This window comes from Colobus angolensis, unplaced genomic scaffold, assembly GCF_000951035.1.
Source record: "Colobus angolensis palliatus isolate OR3802 unplaced genomic scaffold, Cang.pa_1.0 Scaffold78, whole genome shotgun sequence".
Classification (NCBI taxonomy): Eukaryota; Metazoa; Chordata; class Mammalia; order Primates; family Cercopithecidae; genus Colobus; species Colobus angolensis.
The window spans coordinates 4,709,564-4,732,593 of NW_012121598.1; the positions used below are offsets into that span (position 1 = coordinate 4,709,564).

Genomic DNA, 23,030 nt, shown 5'->3' on the forward strand with positions numbered 1-23,030 from the left:
ATAATATATATACCAAATATATATAGTATATATATATTTATATACCAAATCTTCTTTATCCATTCATCCATTGATGGACATTCAGGTTGCTTTCATGCCTTGGCTATTGTGATTAATGCTAAAAAGAACATGAAAGTGCAAATCTTTTCAACACAGGAATTTTAATTCCTTTGGATATAAACAGAAATGAGATTGCCGGATCTTACGGTGATTCTATTTTCAGTTTTTTTGTGGAAACTTCATACTATTTTCTAAAATGACTGTACTAATTTACTAATTTACTTTGTTCCTTTTAAAATCAGGTTGCTTTCCTGCTATTAAGTTGTTTAAATTGCTTATATATTTCAGACATTAACCCCTTATCAGATGTATGGTTTTCAAATGTTTTCTCCCATTCTACAGGTTCTCTCTTCAATCTATTGACTGTTTGCTTTGCTGTGCTGAAGCTTTTTAGTTTTATGCCATTCCATTTGTCTATTTTTTGCTTTTGTTGCCTGTACGTTCGGCTTCATATTCAAAAAATCATTGTACAAACCAATGTCATGGAGCTTTTCCTGTTTTCTTCTAGTAGTTTTACAGTTTCAGATCTTATATTTAAGTCTTTAATTCATGCTGACTTGATTTTTGTAAATGATGTGAAATAAGGGCTCAATTTCCTTCTTCTGCATGTGGATACTCAGTTATCCCAACAACAGTTACTGAAGACGCCATTCTCCGTCATGTGTTCTTGGCACCTTTGTTGAAAACCAATTAACTGTAAATGTGTAGATTTATTTGGGGGCTCTCTGTTCTATTGGTATATGTGTCTGTTTTTATGCCAATTCTCTGGGTTTTTTTTGTTTTTTTGTTTTTTGTTTTTTTTTACTACAATACTACAGCATTATAGTATATTTTTGAAGTTAGGTAGTCTGATACTTCAAGCTTTGTTCTTTTTGCTCAAGATTGCTCAGACTATTCAGGATTTTCTGTAGTTCCATAAAAATTTTAGAACTGTTTTTTTCTATCTCTGTGAAAACACCACTGGAATTTTGTTAGTGATTGCATTGATTCTGTAGGTTGCTTTGGGTAGTAAAGACATTTTAATTAAACTAATTCTTTCCATCTATAAACACAGGATATCTTTCCATTTATTTGTGTCATCTTCAATTTCTTTCATCAGTGTTTTATATTTCTAGTATACAGATTTCTCACCTCCCTGGTTAAGTTTAAATCTAACTATTTTACTTTTTGTTATTACTATTGTAAACAGAATTGTTTTCTTGATTTCTTTTTTGTATAATTCATTGTAACTGTACAGAAATACTACTAATTTTTGAATGCTGATTTTGTATCCTGCAACTTAATTCATATAATATTTCAAACAGTTTTTTTGGGGAATTTTTAGGATTTTCTGTATCTAAGATGTTGTTACCAACAGATATTTCACTTCTTCCTTTTCTATTAGGATACTTTTATTTCTTTCTCTGGCCTAATTGCTACGGGTTTCTTATTTTTTAATGTAAGAATTTACAGCTATAAATTTCCCTCTTTGCATTGCTTGTGCTACATCTCATAAGTTTTGGTATGTTGTGTTTTTGTTTTCATTTGTCTCAAGATATTTTCTGACTTCCTTTTTGATTTCTTCTTTGACCCACTGGTTGTTCAGGAACAATGGGAACTCAATATATTAACGGGAGTATAAAATTGTATATTCACCTAGAAAAACAATGTGACATTTTCTCATTAAGCTGATCATTTTCATACCAAACAACCCCACAATTCCTTTCCTTCTTTATATGTCTTATACCTTCTGTTTGAGAGCTGGGCATCTTTCATAGGCCTGTAGAAACTGAGGTACATAATATTTATGCTTGGGAATAGGCATTCCTCTTCTTTTGCTAAGCCTTTAGGGACTTGACTCAATTAAGTTAAGTAATGAGCTGTATTTGGGTTTTGTTTCTTCTATGGTCACTCTCAGTGAAACAGAGGCTTCAGTTTGCTCTTGTGCTACCTCATTTTTAGAATTCTGGAATAACCAACTTTTGGCCTAATTGAGTTTCTTTGTTTTCTCTTTTTAATGTTATTAATCTTTATTATTTTATTTATAATATATAATTATATATTATTATAATTAAATAGACCAATATTATAATTTAAAAAATACCAATTATATATGGTCTTTATTATTTTATTTTCTTCTGCTTTCCATAGGTTTGGTTTTTTTTTTTCTTTTTCCACTTTCTTAAGGTAGAAGCTGAACTTCCTTTTTTTTGGAGAACTTCCTCTTTTTTCTAATGTAGGCATTTTAATTCTATGATTTTCTCTCTAAATACTGCTTTAGTTATATCTCACACATTTTAATCTGTGTTTTCATTTTCATTTAGTTCAAAAGAATTTCTGATTTCCTTATTGACTCCTGATTTGATCCATGGTTACCGAGAATTGTGTTCATTTCCAAATATTTGGGGATTTTTTAGATATCTGTTATTATTTTATAATATAATTCCATGTTGATCTGAAAATACTGTGTTTGACTTGAATTCTTATAAACTTATTAGGATGTTTTCCTAGCTCAGAATATAATTAATCTTAAATTAAATGTTTAATGTGGACTTAAAAAAAATGTGTATTCTGCTGTTATTGGGAGGTGCTATGATTTGAATGTGTCCCCGAAAGTTCATGTATTGAAAACTTGATCCCCAATGCAGTGGTGTTGGGAGATGAGGCCTAAGGGGAGGTGTTTGGGTCTTGGGGACATTACCTTCATGAACAGATTATGCCATTATCACAGAAGTGGGTTTGTTATCATAGGAGGGGCCCTCTTGCTTGTTCTCTCTCTCATCTTCTACCTGCTGCCAAGGGATGATGCAGCAAAAAGGCCCTCACCACATGCTGGCCCCTCTATCTTGGACTTCCTAGCCTACTGTGAGTCAATTCATTCTGTTCACTATAAATCACCATTCTGTTATATTCTGTTATTGTAGCACAAAACCAACGAATACAGGAGAGATGTTTAATAAATGTCAATTACGTCAAGTTGCTTGAGAGTGTTGTTTAAGCCTTCTATATTATTCTGTATCCTTACTAATTTTCTGTATATTCTACCAACTATTCAAAGAAGGGACTGAAGTCTCTATACATATTGATTTGTGTATTTCTTTTTAAAGTATTACAAGTTTTTATTAAATGTTTTGAAGCATTTTTATTAGGTGCATAAATATTTGGAATTGTTAAGTCAGGTTGATGAGTTGACCACTTCAGCATTATAAAATTACTTTCTTTATCCCTGGTAATATTCTTTGCTTTGAAATCTAATTTATATGATGGGTTAAAAAAAAAACTGACTTTGTAAGTTAAATGTCTTTATTTTGTTGTTGTTTGGAGGGGAATGATGCACTTTCCAGGTACTTGTCTTTTTTGTAGTCAAGGTCCCAAGAGCTATTTTTTAGAACATTAAGGGTATTATAATATTATTACTGAAATTCTTCTAGTAAAACACAGTTTCATGTGCTGCTTATTTCTTCTCTTATTGATTCCCAGATACCACATCTGATATGGTTTGGCTCTGTCTCCCCAACCAAATCTCATCTTGAATTATAATCCCCACATGTTGAGGGAGGGACCTGATGGGAGGTGACTGGATCATGGGAATGGTTTCCCCCATGATGTTCTTGTAATAGTCAGTGAGTTCTCACGAGATCTGTGGTTTAAAAAGTGTGGCACTTTCCCTTCCCTTTCTCTCTTTCCTGCCTCCCTGTGAAGAAGGTGCCTGCTTCCCTTTTGCCTTCCACCATGATTGTAAGTTTCATGAGGCCTCCACAGCCATGTGGAAATGTGAGTCAATTAAATCTCTTTCCTTCATAAATTGCCCAGTCTTAGGTGGTTCTTTATAAGAGTGTGAAAACAGACTAATACACCTTCTTTATCTGTTCAATCCTAATCAGAATTCTCACCTTTCTAATTCTGGATCTTCTGATTAAAAATCTGACTCTTAATTATATGTGATATATATTATGATATATATAATATATGAAGTCTAATTTCAAAGATCCAGAATCTTTTGAAATCTATATTAAAGTTTTAACTTCTCTGAAAGAACTCTAGACTTCAAATAGGATTTCTAATGTGTGGAATGCTCAAAAACTCATCTCTGTAGTTGCATCCAGAAAAGCATTTTTGTACTAGACTTATCTCTACTGAAAAATTGATTAAGCCAAACATCAACTTAAAAAGAAATTTTTAAAAATCACTATACCCTGAATTTATGGAGGAACCACCACCAAAAGGAGTCATGCAAAAGAGCAATGGAGGCTTCTGAGAGAAAATGAGTCTTCCAGATTTTAAAAACTGTTTCCTATGGAAAAAAACAAAAGAGAGATGCATGGAGATTAAAATATATTACAAAACATGTTAATGTAAATAGGCTTTATAAAGAGTATGCTTTCAATGCTTACAGATCAGCACTGTCCAACAGAAATTTAACATGAGCCACATACATAATGTTAAATTTTCTTGTAGCCACATTAAAAAAGTAAGGAGTGAAATTAATTTTAGTGACATTTTATTTAACTAAATATATTTAAAATATTTCAACACATAATTTTTATAAAAATTATTAAAATATTTTGCATTCCATTTTTAGTACTAGGCATTTGAAACATGGTATATATTTTTGATAGCATACCTTAACTTGAACACTACATTTTCATCAGAAGTACTAGATTAATATTTAGACTTCATAGAATACATGTTTGTAATTTTGTTCCAAGCATAATTAAAAGCATTTTAATAACTAAATGAAATTTAGTTTTTAGATTTATATATAAAGTAGTTAAAAGAAATACAATAAAAAATTCAGCTCCTCAGTCATACTAGCCACATTTCACATGCTCAATAACCATATTTGGCTAGTAGATATCGAAAGGACAACCAAGAACAGCAAACATGTAAGATTCATGCCATTATTTCCACCTTTTCCACTGAGGACAAATACAAACAATCACGGACTTCTATTCCAATAAGCCCCTATCCTAAGCCTGTCTAGTGTTCTTTCTAAGCAAACAATTAATCAAAATTGGATTAAATGGCAATGTGTCCATTTAATCATGGATAATTTAGTCACGGAGGGCAAAATGAGCAGTTTTACCAGGTAACCATCTTATCCTCATTTTAGCCCTGGTATTCACTGGTTATTGATCTAATGACCTCCCAACACCTGCAGTTTTTCATCGTTTGGTTACCCTATAGGGATACTACCCAAAAATTCCCACAGACACTTGGAGACTCAAAAGAAACACCCAGAAGGGTTGTGAAGAAGGGCACTCAAAACTTATTTCAGGATCAAAAATGATCAGGCTAAAACATCCTGAGCTGACAGAACAGGAACAGACAAGAAGGAAAACACACCTGTTACGGTTACATGCCAAGCCAGTGCACACTAGCAACCTCAGGGTCCCAAAGCAGTAACACAGAGTTTAAAACATTCTTTTCTGGTAATCAGTGGGTTAGAAACATCACTTGTCTTTCCTGCCAAATTTAATGCCCAAAGGATCAAATCTTGCTAAACACCTAATTTCTCATAGCTTTAAATATAGGTCTGATTCATTAAATCATACTGTCAAAATTTATCCTACGATAAAATGAAATATTTACATACATCAAAATTATGGGCTTTTAAAATAAAAAGATAAATTCGTTCGGCATCCAAATGTCTGGGTAGCTTAGTAAGTTCATTTGCTTTGAATCCTGTGAAGCTGCAACCCTAGAAAGAGGAAAATAAAACAGGAGAGTAAATATTTCACTCTTCTCAATATAGTAGACTCGTATAACTACAGAAGACCAACACTTAACTATGACTCATTAACATAATTATTTTACTTCTTTTTACTAAATTAACTAAAAATTATATATCCCATCTAAGAAACACCTTCGGCCAGGTATGGTGGCTCATACCTGTAATCCCAGCACAGGGGGAGGCCAAAGTGGGTGGATCACTTGAGGTCAGGAGTTCAGGACCAGCCTGGACAACATGGTGAAACTCCATCTCTATTAAAAATACAAAAATTAGCTGTGCATGGTGGCATGCACCTGTAATCACAGCTACTTGGGAGGTTGAGGCAGGAGAATCACTTGAACCTGGAAGGCAGAGGTTGCAGTGAGCCAACGTTGTGCCACTGCACTCCAGCCTGGACCACAGAGTGAGGCTCCATTCCCCACACCCCCTGCAAAAAAAAAAAGAAAACCCTTCATATGTTCTGCTTTCTCTGAAATTAAAAACCCTGGTACATTCATATGCCATACCTAAAATAAAAACAAAATATTTCAGAACTAATTTTGACATAAACTCAAGTGATCAAGAATTTTAGCTAGACTACGCACAAGTAAATAAAGACTAGGCAGAAAGAAAAAGCTTCTATACCTGTTTCCAACCCTCTCCTCTGGAACCTCTCTCTATATTTAGAACTATATTTATATTGTTGTAAACATTATTTTAGTCCTACATAATACACTTGATATACAATCTGGCAGAACAGAAATTTTAAGTACCTCTATATTCTTCTCTGTCTCCATTTCATCTGAAAGCTGGAAAACATTTTAAATAAAATCTTTAAAACTCTAAATTAAAGAAATTTTACATTTAGTAAATTTGTTTAGTTAACTAGTATGCATAGATAAATATAGATACATGTGTATATATATATATTCTACAGAGGCCTAAAATACTATTGCTGTGTTTAATACCAGAAATTCAAAGATGACCCTTGCCCTCAAACTAGTTATGGTTCAAAAATGGAATCAGATACATACACAAACAAAACAAAGAGAGATAAGGACTGTAATAAACAAACTACTTATTACAGTGAGGTTCCTGGGAAATAGACTCTCTGGGGAAGTTTAGTGTTCAGAATGTTTATTGCGAATGCCTTTGGAATCAATGCCTTTGGCAGTCAAGGGAAGAGGCAGGATTGGGCAGATGGAGAAATTAGCTACGATGGAGGCCTAATAGCCACAACTAGCTTGAAGAAGAGTTCTAGAGCTGAAAGTACCGATCATAGTTGTCCTTCATTGGACTGAAATAGCCAAGACTTTCTGCTCCAACTTGAGCAGTCACTGGATGGTTCCTGGAAAGAAGCTTCCTCAGAAGAGGAAGTTCTCTGGAGGTCAGGAAACCAATGAAGGGACTGACAGTTGAAGAGTGTCCCTTAACAGCACTCTTAGCCCGTAGAGCACAGATCCTTCTTTGAAAGGGAATCTGGGTGGCAAATTTTAATGTCTACTATACTGCTTTATACACATAGATTAGTTTTTGATCATCTAGTCATGTTTACATATATATAAAACATATATAATATATATATACTATAGACAGACATAGATAGATAGCAAGTTAATTTCCACATTCTTCTTACTCCAATAATAACTAAGCTTAAAAGTAAGTTTAACACACACAATACCACACATACACACATATTACACATACACATATTTTAGAAAGGAGATGACATATGACATATAAAACAAATTGGAAAGAATGATGTATTGCTTCCAGAAAGAGGATCATATTATTCTCATTTTTTAAAGTGTACACAAGAATAAGAAAGAGAGACTTTTTAGGAAAAATGAGATCAAATATGATTGGAAAGAAGGCTATGTGCTTGAAAGTTATAGATCAATAAAGATGGGGTCAGAAATGGGACTATATTAAAATAGGAGGCTTCCGTACAACAAAGGAAACAATTAACAGAGTGATGAGACAACCTGTGTAATGGAAGAAAATATTTGCAAACCATTTATTTAATAAGAGACTAATATCCAGAATATATTAGTATTCAAGGAACTAGAACAACTCAACAGCAAAAATAAACAACAAATAATACCATCAAAAAGTGGGTAAAGGATCTGAATATACATTTCTCAAAAGAAGACATACAAATGGCCTATGAAAAACGTTCAACATCACAAATCATCAGAGAAATGCAAGTCAAACCCACAATGAAACATCATCTTATCCAAGTTGGAATGGCTATTACCAAAAAACAACAAATGCTAGTAAGGATGAAGAGAAAAGAGAATTCTTATAATACTGTTGGTGGGAATGTAAATTAGTACAGCTATCATGGAAAACAGCACAGAGGTTTCTCAAAAAACTAAAAATAGAACTATCATACAATTAGTCCAGCAATCCCGCTACTCAGTGTCTCTCCAAAAGAGAGGAAATCAAAGGGATACCTGCACTCTCAGGTTTACTGGAACACTATTCACTACAGCTAAGGTATAGAACCAACCTAAGTTTCCATCAAAGGATAAATAGATAAAATGTGGCATATATACACAATGGAATATTATGTAGCCATTAAATGAATGAAATCCTGTCATTTGCAGCAATATGGATAAAACTGGAGGTTGTCTGTTAAGTGAAATAAGACAGGCACAGAAAGACAAGTATTATGTGTTCTTACTCATATGTGGGCACTTAAAAAGTTTATCTTGTGGAGGTATAGAGTAGAATGGTGGTTACCAGAGGCTGTGAGAAGGGTGTTGGGGGAGTGGAGGGGATTAAGAGAGGTTGGTTAATGTGTAAAAACATATAGTTATTTAGCATAGTTAAGTTCTACTGTTTGATAGCATAGTAGGGCAACTATAGTTAGCAACAATGTCTTATATATTTCAAAATAGCTATAAAAGAAGGTTTGAAATATTCCTGACACAAAAATGATAGCTATTCTAAATAACCTGATTTGATCATTACACATTGCATGCATGCATCAAAATATCACATGTACCCTATAAATGGGTAGAATGATTATGTATCAATAAAAAAGATGAAGTCAGATTTAATTAAATGTTAAGGTTAATCTCCAAGGTTTATTCTGCAGGAGGAAAAAAAACAGTGGAAGTTTTCAAGCAGCAGAGTTGCAGTAACAAAAACCATAGTTTTTGGTCATATAACCTGAAAAATGAGACCACAAAAATATACATACATGTTAAAATTCTGATTGATAAATCCAATAAAACTTTCATATTTAACAAAAAGAATAACTATTAAAACTTTTGTTAGTATAATTTACCTAAAGGCCATTTCAATAGATTTTGAAAAGTCATTTGATAAAATTAAGTAGTCAGAATTTTAAAACTTCTTTGAAAGGAGCATGCCTTGTAAATGTGAGGAAATACAGAAGAACCATTTGGCTGAGCAAGTGCCTAGCTACTAACCAGTATGTTTAAGCACCATCTACTGAATCACATCCCAAACTTCAACACTAAAAATATTGTGCAAATACATTTCCCGATAACTCTAACGACAATAATTCAGCTACAAAAAAACACCCAAGACAAAGTCTCAGCCCTCGGAAAATATCCAGAAACAAAGTCAACTGACTACACTCAAACTACACCACAGTTAAAGGAACATCAGCCCACACGGATGAGAAAGAATCAGCACAAGAACTCTGGCAATTCAAAAAGCCAAAGTGTCTTTTTCCTCCAAATGTCTGCACTAGTTCCACTAATGGTGCTTAACCAGGTTGAAATGGTTGAAATAACAGGCAAAGAATTCAGAACACGGCTAGAAATAAAGATCATGAAAATTCAGGAGAAACTGAAATCGACTCCAAAGAATCTAAGGATTACAATAAAACAATACAGGAGCTGAAGGTTGAAACGATAATTTTAAGAAAGAACCAAACTGAACTGACAGAGCTGAAAAACACACTACAAGTATTTAATAATACAATCACAAGTATTAACAGCAGAATAGACCAAGCTGAGGAATGAATCTCAGACCTCAAAGATTGCTTCTCAGAAATAACTCAGTCACACAAAAATAAATAAAAAATAATGAACAAAACCTCTGAGAAATATAAGATTATGTGAAGAGATCAAATCTATACTCACTAGTGTTCCTGAAAAAGAGGGAGAGAAAAGGAACTTGTAAAACATATTTCAGGACATCATCCATGATAATTTCCCAAACCTCGTCAGAGAGGCCAACATTTAAATTCAGGAAACAGAGAGAACCCTTGTGAGATACTATACAAGATGACCATCCACAAGACACATAGTTATCAGATTCTCTAAGGCTGACACGAAAGAAAAAATATTAAATGCAGCTAGAAAGAAGGGCAGGTAAACCTACAAAGGGAATCTCACCAGGCTAACAGCAGACTTTTCAGCAAAAATCCTACAAGCCAGAAGAGATTGGGGGCCTATATTCAGTATTGGTTTTTTTTTTTTTTTTTTTGAGACATAGTTTTGCTCTTGTTGCCCAGGCTGGAGTGCAGTGGCACAATCTTGGCTCACTGCAACCTCCCCCTCTTGGGTTCAAGTGATTCTCCTACCTCAGCCTCCCAAGTAGCTGGGATTATGCACCACCACACCTAGCTAATTTTGTATTTTTAGTAGAGATGGGGTTTCACCATGTTGGTCAGGATGGTCTCAAATTCTTGACCTCACGTGATCCACCTGCCTCGGCCTCCCAAAGTGCTGGATTACAGGCTGAGCCACTGTACCCAGCTGTATTCAGTATCCTTAAAGAAAAGAAATTCCAACTAAGAATTTCCTATCTAGCCAAACTAAGCTTCATAAGTGAAGGAGAAATAAGATCTTTTTCAGATAAGCAAATGTTAAAGGCATTCGTTACCAACACACCTGCCTTGCAAGAGGTCCTTCAGGGAGTGCTAAATACGGAAATCAAAGACTGTTACTAGCCACCAGAAAAACATTATTTAAGTACATACACCAATGACACTAAAAAGCACCCACACAATCAGGTCTGCATAATAACCAACTAACAACAAGATAACAGCCCTAGAGGAACTGTCAGACCTGAACTATACAAGGTCACCTTGCCCAAAAGATGGGGCCAATCCATCTTGGGCACCCCATGGTCTGCTGGTCTCTCCCAGGGCCCCAGCCTGGCTGCACCTGCTTGCAGTACATACACCAGTGACACTATAAAGCAAACACATAAACAAATCTGCATAATAACCAGCTAACATCATGATGACAGGATCAAATCAACACATATCAATACTAACCTTGAATGTAAATGGGGGCTAAATGCCCCCATTAAAAGGCACAGAGCGGAAAGCTGGATAAAGAACCAAGATGCATGAGTATGCTATCTTCAAGAGACCCATCTTGCATGCAATGACACACATAGGCTCAAAGCAAAGAAATGGAGAAAAATTTACCAAGAAACTGAGAAACAGAAAAAAGCAGGAGTTGCAATCCTAATTTCAGACAAAACAGACTTCAAATCAAAAATATCAAAAAAGACAAGGGAATTACATAACAGTAAAAGTCTCAATTCAACAAGAAGACCTAACTATCCTAAATATGTATGCACCCAAAACAGGAGCAACCAGATTCATAAAGCAAGCTCTTAGAGACCTTCAAAGAGACTTAAACTCCCATACAGTAATACTGGAAGACTTTTAACAGCCCACTGACAGTATTAGGACAGACCACTGAGGCAGAAAATTAACAAAGGTATTCAGGACCTAAACCCAGCACTGGGTCAAATGGACCTGGTAGACATCTACAGAACTCACCACTCCAAAATAATAGAATACACATTCTCATTGCCCACATGGGAAATACTCTAAAATCGATCACATAATTGGAAGTAAAACACTCCTCAGCAAATGCAAAAGAACTGAATTCATGACAGTCTCTTGAACTATACAGCAATCAAATTAGAAATCAAGACTAAGAAATTCACTCAAAACCATACAATTACATGGAAATTGAATAACCTGCTACTGAAGGATTTTTAGGAAAAAAAAATGGAATTAAGGCAGAAATCAAGAAGTCCTTTGAAAATAATGAGAACAAAGATATAACATACCAGAATCTCTGGGACACAGCTAAGGCAGTGTTAAGAGGGAAATTTATATCACTAAATGCTGACATCGAAAAGTCAAAAAAGATCTGAAGTTAACAACCTAACATCACAACTAAAAGAACCAGGGAACCAAAAGAAAACCAACCCCAAAGCTAGTAGAAGACAAAAAAATAACCAAAATCAGAGTTGAGCTGAAGGAGACTGAGGCACAAAAAAACATTAAAAAGATCAATGAATCCAGGACAACTCCTGTTTTTTTTTTTTTTTAATTAACAAAATAGACTGCTAGCTAGACTAATAAAGAGGAAAAGAGAGAAGAATCAAATAAACACAATCAGAAATGATAAGGGAATAGGAGATCAGAACAAAAGTTTACAGATCATAAAGACCTTGCTGATAAAACAGGTTGCAGTAAAGGAGGCAGCCCAAACCCACCAAAACCAAAATGGCGACGAGAGTGACCAACCTCAAGTCATCCTCACTGCTACACTCCCACCAGTGCCATCACAGTTTACAAATGACATGGCAATGTCAGGAAGTTACCCTTTTTGGTCTAAAAAGGGGAGGCTTGAATAATCCACCCCTTGTTTAGCATATCATCAAAAATAACCATAAAAATGGGCAACCAGCAGTCCTTTGGGCTGCTCTGCCTATGGAGTAGTCATTTTTTCATCCCTTTATTTTTTAAATAAACTTGCTTTCAATTTGCAAAAAAATAAAAAAGAAATGATAAGGGGGATATTATCACCACTGACCCCACAGAAATACAACCATCAGAGACTACTATAAATGCCTCCGTGTACATAAACTAGAAAATCTGGAAGAAACTGATAACCCTCCCAAGACTGAGCCAAAAAGAAACTGAATCCCTGAACAGACCAATAATGAGGTCTGAAAGTGAATCAGTAATAAATAGCCTATCAACCTATTAAAGCCAGGACCAGAAAGATTCACAACTGAATTCTACCAGATATACAAAGAAGAGCTGATACCATACCTGCTGAAACTATTCCAAAAAATGAAGGAAGAAGGACTCCTCCCTAACTTATTCTATGAGGCCAGCATCATCCTATTACTAAAACCGGGCAGAGATACAACAAAAAAAGAGAACTACTCGCCAATATTCTTGATGAACATTGATGTGAAAATCGTCAACAAAATACTGGCAAATTGAATCCAGCAGTACATCAAAAAGCCTCTCCACCACAATCAAGTAGGCTTTATCCTTGGGATGCAAAGTTGGATCAACATATGCAAATCAATAAATGTGATTCATTACATAAATAAAACTAAAATAAAAAACTACATGATTACCTCAATAGATGCAGAAAAGGCTTTCAATAAAATTCAACACCCTTTCATGTGAAAAACTCTCATTAAACTACATATTGAAGGTACATACCTCAAAATAATAATAGCCATCTATGACAAACTTACAGCCAATGTCATAATAAATGGGCAAAAGCTGGAAGCATTCCCCTTGAAAATCGGCACAAGACAAGGATGCCCTCTCTCACCACTTCTATTGAACATAGTATTGGAAGCCCTAGTCAGAGCTATCAGGCAACAGAAAGAAAGAAAGAAAGAAAGGAAGTCCAATAGACTTCCTTTTAGAAGTCCAAATAGAAATAGAAAGGAAGTCATACCACCCTGTTTTCAGATGACATGATCCTATACCTAGAAAACCCCACAGTCTCAAAGGCTCCTTAAGCTGATAAACAACTTCAGCGAAGTCTCAGGATACGAAATTAATGTATAAAAATCACTAGTACTCCTATATAACAACAACAGTCAAGCCAAGAGCCAAATCAGAAACACAATCCCATTCACGATTGCCACAGACACACAAAAATATCTAGGAATACTGCTTACCAGGGAGGTGAAAGAGCTCTACAAGAACTACAAAACACTTCTCAAAGAAATCAGAGATGACACAAACAAATGGAAAAACATTCCATGCTTATGAACAGGAAGAATCAGTATCGTTAAAATGACCACACTGCCCAAAGCAATTTGTAGATTCAATGTCATTCCTATTAAACTACCAATCACATTCTTCACAGAACTAGAAAAGGCTATTTTTAAATTCATATGGAACCAAAAAAAGAGCTCAAATACCCAAGACAATCCTAAGCAAAAACAACAAAGCTGTTCATGCTACTTAACTTCAAACTATTATAAACTACAGGGCTACAGCCACCCAAACAGCATGGAACTGGTACAAAAACAGACACATAGACCGATGGAACAGAATAAAGAACCCATAAATAAGGCCACATATCTACAACTATCTGATCTTTGACAAAGCCGACAAAAAACAGCAATGGGAAAAGGACTCTCTATTCAACAAATAGTGCTGAGATAACTGGCTAGCCATATGCAGAAGATTGAAACTGAACCCTTTCCTTGCACCTTATACAAAAGTTAACTCAAGATAGATTAAAGATCAAAATGTAAAACCCAAAACTATGAAAACCCTGGAAGACAACCTAGGTCATACCATTCTGGACATAGGTATGGGCAAAGATTTCATGACAAAGATGCCAAATGCAATTGCAACAAAAGCAAAAATTGACAAATAGGATCCAATTGAAGTAAAGAGCTTCTGCATAGCAAAATAAATTACCAACAGAGTAAACAACCAACCTACAGAATGGGAGAAAATATTTTCAAACTATGCATCTTACAAAGGTTTAATATCCAAAACTCATATGGAACTTAACAAGAAAAAAGCACATAACCCCATTAAAAAGTGCGCAAAAGGCATGAACTAACAACTTTCAAAAGAAAACATATATGCAGCCAACAAACATGAAAAAAGCTCGACATCACTGATCATTAGAGAAGTGCAAGTCAAAACCACAATGAGATACCATCTCACACCCATCAGAATAACTATTATTAAAAAGTCAAAAAATAACAGAAGCTGACGAGGTTGTAGAGAAAAGGGAATGCTTATAATACACAGCTAATGGGAATATAAATTAGTTCAGCCACTGTGGGAAGCAGTTTGATGATTTTTGAAAGAAAAGGAATATATATCATTCTACCATAAAGACACATGCAAATATATGTTCACTGCAGCACTATTCACAATAGCAAAAGCATGGAATCAACCCAAATGTCTATCAGTGGTTGACGGCATAAAGAAAATGTGGTATATAGACACCATGGACTACTATGCAGCCGTAAGAAACAACAAGATCATGTCCTTTGCAGGTATATGGATCCAGTTGGAGGCCATTATCCTTAGCAAACTAATGCAGGAACAGAAAAACAAATACTGCATGCTCTCACTTATAAGTGGGAGCTAAATTATGAGAACACATGAACTCATAGAGGGTAACAACAGACACTGGGGCCTATCGAAGGGTGGATGGCAGGAGGAGGCAGAAAATCAGGAAAAATAACTAATGGACACTAAGTTTAACACCTAGGTGACAAAATAATCTGTATAACAAACCCACATGTCACAAGTTTATTTATATAACAAACCTGCACATGTACTCCTGAACTGAAAATAAAAGTTTAATTTTTAAAAATAAAGCATTAAATGAGATGGCTAGACCAATGGTGACACACAGTTTTTCTAGCTCTAACATTATATAATTTTAGAACATATTTTTTAAAAGACTAAGTATCTGAAAGTAATTCAAAAGACTTGCCATTTTTATCAAAATCTCGAAGATTTTTAAAATTGGCAAAGTAATCTAAAGGTCATCAAAAAGAATTAATTTTCTAAAAGAAGAGGGCTGAAAGGGGACCTGCACTACTAAGTATGTTATAAATTATTAAATAACCAAAAAATGGAACAGTATACCTTGAAATAAGTCTTCAAATAACTTGTAGTTATGTGAAGATGCCAATACTCAATAATACTGAGTATGAAAAGAAGGTAAGCACAGCTATCTTTAAAATATAGAGATAGATGATAGATTGGTAACAGTAGACTAAAAGGACATTTACAAAAATGTTATCAGTGCTCATCTGTGGAAATGTAGTGTTTATATTCTCTGTGAAAATCCAATTTTCAAAGATGATAAAAACATAGATACCATACCATTATGTTTTTTTTCTTATGGTACTTCTTTAGAAATTCCCCATATCTTTCCAATTTTCTATAAGAACCTTTAAGAAAATAAGAATTCATAGTATATTATATATATGTACCTCCTCTAAAAATAAAATTTTAAATACTTTAAATAAATTATATACAAAATTATTCAATGAAATCAACTAGCAATTTTGATAAGCATATGTTAATACACACTGTTAGTTGAATTAATAATTGGAATTATTATATAAAGTATATCTTGTTTCCTTTTTCTGAAATATCATGTTCCAACTAACATGTCTGTGGCACTTACTCCTATGTCTAAAGTTTTACGTCAATCCCTCTCTCCTAAAAAAGTCCACATTTTTCAAATAGCTCAGCCACTTACACTTGGTTGTTTCATGGTTACCTTAATTTCAATAAAGTGCAGTACTGTAGAGCATGGCCCAGTGAGACAATATGGGGGGCTCTGAAGTCAGATAACCTAAATAGACTTGAATCCAAGTTCTGATATCTACATATTGAGGACAATATGTATATAAAACATTACCTTTTTTAAAAAACAGGAGGAAGATATAAAGGATATGTTCATACTTTACTTGTGGATATTTTATTTCATTATGAGATGAATTTATATGCACACACGGGTGTCTGTGTGTATGTGTGTATACAAGATATACACATGTGTGTGTGTTTATATATACATACACAGAAGCTATATATAACTTTTATACGTTAAAAATATAAAAATTTAAAAATGTACAATTTAAACACGAAAATTTAAAAAGTTAATTTTGAAGTGTATTTAAACACATCTTCAGAATTACACAAATCTAAGTCCAAAAAAGAATATTAAATACCAAAATAACATAATGAATCTAATTTGATATCTAAAACTACTTTATAAGTACAATTGATACCATTTTCAAGACATCTATATGACAAATTTGCCCATTAAATCAAGAATAAGACAAGAATAAGTATTTAAAACTATTCTGGAAATGTTCATACAATTAGATAAGAAAAATGTTGTACAAATATCGAAAAGTAAAAATTATCATTACTTGCTGTGTGCTTTGTCATTCATTCAGTTATTCCATAGTGAATACCAGCGACTCCTACAAACTAGCCTGCGAACCCATATAGGCTAACTATCACTCCTTTTACTTTCAGTTTTAGATATTTCTGTTCTATCCTGACCTTTGCTGATATGTTTGTTTCCAGTAAGAATATTAGTTGATGCAATCTTGCTCTCCTGTTTTTGTAATACTCTGTACCTCTACTTCAATTTAACAAAAGCTTAACAGTTTAACAACTGTTTTAAGGCTTTTAGTAATACTTCCTTTGAAACCACATATTTATGTTCAACTAAAAAAATCTGTATTGAACCATTTTGAAATGAAGAGGTTTTAAAATAAAATATTTTTAAGATTTATTTTATACCTTAGAATTTTATTATTTATGAGATTACACACAAACATACACACACAGACAGCTGACCAACCATTACTTTACTAATACAAAAAATAAGGACTGGCCAGGTGCACTGGCTTATGCTTGTAATTCCAACACTTTTGGAGGGTGACTCAGGAGGATCACTTTAGGCCAAGATTCGGAGACCAGCCTGGGAAACATAGTGAGACTCCATTTCTATAAAAGATAAAAATAAATAAGGCTCACTTGTCTCAGAAATCATGCTTTTCCACTTAAATATTTTAGAGGTGTGGTTTTGCAAAATAAGTGAATATTCCTTTAATTTTGATTCCATGATCAAAAGTACTTCAAATATTCGAGGAACATTTTCCCATAGGTGTGTATAAATTGAAACAAATGAACTATCTTCTTTTATTTTTTTCAGAGTGCATGACCATTCATCATCATCTCTAAAATGGATTTCCCTTGGCCAATAATCCTGCAAAAAATGTGAAAGAGAGAATACAGCTTAAGTCATTTTTAATGAATTTAAATAAGAGTTCAAAACCAATGAGCTATAATTGAGATTTTATTCCACAGAATTGTTTTTAAATTACTTTTTAAAAATTTGAAACAATCACAAACATCATAAAAGTTACAAGTGCTTTACTAAAACTATTTTCCTGAATCATTTCAGAATAATTTGCTTATATGATAGCCCATCATCCTTTAAAACTTCAATGTATAGTTCCGAAAACCAAAAACATTCTCCTACATAATAAATGCAACCATTAAAATCAGGAAATTGGCACTGATACATTATTTATATTTAATACAAAGACTCTATTCAAATTTCAGTGGAACCAATTATGGCCTTTATAGCAAAATAATCTAGTTCAGAATAAAAATGTTAGGTTTTGACTTCATGTCTCTTTGGTCCCTTTCAGTCTACGCCTGTTCCATAGTATCTGTGGGGATGCGAAGGGGGAAGATTAGAAGAGATAATTTTAATTTATTTTCATTTTTTTCTAGTTTTATTAAAGCATAAAATTTTAAATATTTATAGTGCACAATGTGAAGCTTCGATAGATGTATTAACTGTGCAATGATTGCCAAAAAGGTAATTAACATATCCATCACCTCGCACAGTTAACGTGTGTTGAGAACATTTAAGATCCACTCTTTTAGCAATTTTCAAGTACACAATACACTATTATTAACTATGATCATGATGCTGACCAACAGATTCCCAGAATTTATCTATTCTGTCTGAAACTTTGCACCCTTTAATCCATTTCTCCTTTTCTTTCACAAGCCCCAGTAAGATTTCATTCTACTTTCTGCTCCTATGAGTTCCATTTTTATACATTCCACTTATAAGTGAGATCATGCCACAGTTTCCTTTTGGTGCCTGGCTTATTTTTTACAAAGCATCCTGTCCTCCAAGCTCATCTACATTGTCAAAAATAGAGACAGACTCCCTCCCTCCCTCCCTCCCTTCCTTCCTGACGGAGTCTTGTTCTGTTGCCTAAGTTGGAGTGCAGTGGCATGATCTCGGCTCATCACAACCTCCACCTCCCAGGTTCAAGCGATTCTCCTGTCTCAGCCTCCGAAGTAGCTGGGATTACAGGCATGCACCACCATGCCCAACTAATTTTTATATTTTTTAAAAGAGATGCGGTTTCGCTATGTTGGCCAGACTGGTCTCAAACTCCGGACCTCATGATCCGCTCGCCTTGGCCTCCAAAGTGCTGGGATTAGAGGCATAAGCCACCGCGCCCAGCCTCTTTCTTAAGGCTGAATAATATTCTAATATTCTACTGTGTGTATAATATGTGTGCATGTATACACACACACACCCACAAAGAAAATGTGTTTTACGTATATATAGCCACACACACAACACATTTTCTTTTTCCATTCTTATGTTGAAAAGCACTTAGGTTGATTCCGTATCTGGGATATTGTGAATAATGCTGTAATGACCATCAGGGTGCAGACATCTCTTTGACATATTCATATCATCCCCTTTGAATTTTACCTTAGAAATGAGATTGCTAGATCACGTGGTAGCTCTATTATAATTTTTTGAGGAATATCCTTATGGTTTTTCATAACGGCTGTATTAATTTACATTCCCATCAGCAGTTTTCAAATGTTCCATTTTCTACGTTTTTGTCAAATCTAGTTATTTTTGTTTTTTTCATAACAGCCATTCTAACAGGTGTGAGGTGATGTCTCACTGTGCTTTTAATTTGTATTTTCCAGATAACTAATGATGTTGATCATCTTTTCACATTGCTGTTGGCTGTTTTGATGTCTTCTTTTAAGAAATGTCTATTCCAGTCCTTTGCCCATTTTTAAATCAGGTTATTAGTTTTGTTGCTACAGAGTTGAGTCCCATCACATATTTTGGGCATTAAGCCCTTATTAGATCTATGGTTTTCAAATATTTTCACCCATTCTACAGGTTGTCTCTCTTACTCTTGATTGTTTCCCTTGCTGGGCAGAAATTTTTAGTTTGATATTATCCCATTTATTTATTTTTGCCTGTGCTTTTGGTTTCACATCCAAAAATTCACTGTACAGACCAATGTTAGAGTTTTTCCCCTATATTTTCTTCTTGTAGTTTTACAGTTTTGGTTTTACATTTAAATCTTTAATCCATGTTGCACTGATTTTTGTATATTATGTGAGATAAGGGTTCAATCTGATTCTTCTGCATGTGGATACTCAGTTGTCCCAACAAAATTTACTGAAGAGACTATCATGTCTCCATTGTGCATTCTTGACACTGCTGTAAAAAATCAATTGACTGTAAATGTGTGGACTTATTTCTGAGTTCCGTATTCAGTTTTATTATTATACATGTCTGTTTTTATGTCATTACCATGTTGCCTTGATTACTATAACTTTGTAGTATATTTTATAAGTGAGGGTCGAGTGAGGTGGCTCATGTCTATAATTTCAGCACTTTGGGAGGCTGAGGTGGGTAAATCACTTGAGTACAGGAATTCAAGACCAGCCTGGGCAACACAGAGAAACCCTGTCTCTAAAATATACAAAAACTTGGCCAGGCATGGTGGCACATGCCTGTAGTCCCAGCTACTAGGGAGGATGAGGTGGGAGGATTGTTTGAATCCAGGAATTTGAGGCTGCAGTGAACCATGATCACACCACTACACCCCAGCCTGGGTGACAGAATAAAAAAAAAAGTCAGGTAGTGATATCTCCAGTTTTGTTCTTTTTTTTTCTTTTCTTTTCTTTTTTTTTTTTTTTTTGTGTGTGTGACGAAGTGTTGCTCTGTTGCCCAGGCTGGAGTACAGCAGAGCAATCTCAGTTCACTGCAAGCCCCATCTCCCAGGTTCACGCCATTCTTCTGCCTCAGCCTCCCAAGTACCAGCTTTGTTCCTTTTTATTCAAGATTGATTTGACAATTACAAATCTTTGGGTTCCACACAAATTTTAGAATTTTTTTCTACGTTTGTGAAAAAGGCCATTAAAATTTTGATAAAAATTGCACTAAATATGTAGGTCACATTGGGTAGTAGACATTTTGACAATATTAACTCATCTAATCCATAAATACAAGATACTTTTCCATTTACTTGTCTTATCTTCAATTTCTTTTTTTTAATACTTTAAAGTTATAGGGTACACGTGCATAATGTGCAGGTTTGTAACATAGGTGTACATGTGCTATGTTGGTTTGCTGCACCCATCAACTCGTCATTTACCTTAGGTATTTCTCATAATGCTATCCCTCCCCCAGGCTCCTACTCACTGATAGGCCCCAGTGTGTGATGTTCCCTGCCCTGTGTCCAAGTTTTCTCATTGTTTAATTCCCACCTATGAGTGAGAACATGTGGTGCCTGGTTTTCTGTCCTTGTGATAGTTTGCTGAGAATAATGGTTTCCAGCTTCACCTATGTCCCTGCAAAGGACATGAACTCATCCTTTTTTATGGCTGCACAGTATTTCATGGTGTATATGTGCCACATTTTCTTAATCCAATCTATCATTGATGGACATTTGGGTTGTTTCCAAGTCTTTGCTATTGGGAATAGTGCTGCAATAAACACACGTGTGCATGTGTCTTTATAGTAGCATGATTTATAATCCTTTGGGTATATACCCAGTAATGGGATGGCTGGGTCAAATGGTATTTCTAGTTCTAGACCATTGAGGAATCGCCACACTGTCTGCCACAATGGTTGAACTAATTTACACTCCCACCAACAGTGTAAAAGTGTTATTTCTCCACATACTCTCCAGCATCTGTTGTTTTCTGACTTTTTAATGATTGCCATTCTAACGGGAATGAGATGGTATCTCATTGTGGTTTTGATTTGCATTTCTCTGACAACCAGTGATGATGAGCATTTTTTCATCTGTCTGTTGCCTGCATAAATGTCTTCTTTTGAGAAGTGACTGCTCACATCCTTTGCCCACTTTTTGATGGGGTTTTTTTTTTCTTGTAAATTTGTTTAAGTTATTTGTAGATTCTGGATATTAGCCCTTTGTCAGATGAGTAGATCGTAAAAATTTTCTTCCATCTGTAGGTTGCCTGTTCACTGTAATGATAGTTTCTTTTGCTGTGCAGAAGCTCTTTAGTTTTAAAGTAGATCCCATTTGTCTATTTTGGCTTTTGTTGCCATAGCTTTTGGTGTTTTAGCCATTAAGTCTTTGCCCATGCCTATGTCCTGAATGGTATTGCCTAGGTTTTCTTCTAGGGTTTTTATGATTTTAGGCCTTACATTTAAGTCTTTAATAAAAATTGAGTAAATTTTTGTATAAAGTGTAAGTAAGAGATCCCATTTCAGCTTTCTACATATGGCTAGCCAGTTTTCCCAGCACCACTTATTGAATAAGAAATCCTTTCCCCATTTCTTGTTTTTGTTGGGTTTGTCAAAGATCAGATGGTTGTAGGTGGGTGGTGTTATTTCTGAGGCCTCTGTTCTGTTTCATTGGTCTATATATCTGTTTTGGTACCAGTACCATGCTGTTTTGGTTACTGTAGCCTTGCAGTATAGTTTGAAGTCAGGGAGAGGGATGCCTCCAGCTTTGTTCTTTTTGCTTAGGATTGTCTTCGCTATGTGGGCTCTTTTTTGGTTCCACATGAACTTTAAGGTAGTTTTTTTCCAATTCTTTGAAGAAAGTCAGTGGTAGCTTGATGGGGAAGGCACTGAATCTATAAATTACCTTGGGCAGTATGGCCATTTCACAATATTGACTCTTCCTATCAATGAACATGGAATATGCTTCCATTTGTTTGCATCCTCTTTTATTTCATTGAGCAGTGGTTTGTGGTTCTCCTTGAAGAGTTCCTTCACATCCCTTGTAAGTTGGATTCCTAGGTATTTTATTCTCCTTGTAGCAATTGTGAATGAGAGTTCACCCATGATTTGATTCTCTATTTGTCTGTTATTGGTGTGTAGGAATGCTTGTGATTTCTGCACATTGATTTTGTATCATGAGACTGCTGAAGTTGCTTATCAGCTTAAGGCGATTTGGTGCTGAGACAACGGGGTTGTCTAAATATACAATCATGTCATCTGCAAACAGAGACAATCTGACTTCCTCTCTTCCTATTTGAACACCCTTTATTTCTTTCTCTTGCCTGATTGCCCTGGCCAGAAGTTTCAACACTATGTTGAATAGGAGTGGTGAGAGAGGGCATCCTTGTCTTCTGCTGGTTTTCAAAGGGAATGCTTCCAGTTTTTGCCCATTCAGTATAATA

The 23,030-nt window shown here is 34.8% G+C and overlaps 1 protein-coding gene across 2 annotated transcripts in view; it reads right to left on the reverse strand.

Annotated features, from left to right (window-relative positions):
• The window catches only part of FAM227B (family with sequence similarity 227, member B), a 293,298-nt gene that overhangs the window by 236,683 nt on the left and 33,585 nt on the right, over positions 1–23,030 (reverse strand). For both annotated transcript variants that reach the window (XM_011928590.1, XM_011928592.1), the window contains 5 exons: positions 17,559–17,790; positions 15,885–15,952; positions 6,526–6,561; positions 5,636–5,740; positions 4,235–4,333 (listed from right to left, as the gene is read on the reverse strand). In XM_011928590.1, the coding sequence (XP_011783980.1) occupies positions 4,235–4,333; positions 5,636–5,740; positions 6,526–6,561; positions 15,885–15,952; positions 17,559–17,790 (540 nt within the window). The remainder of the gene's footprint in view (positions 1–4,234; positions 4,334–5,635; positions 5,741–6,525; positions 6,562–15,884; positions 15,953–17,558; positions 17,791–23,030) is intronic.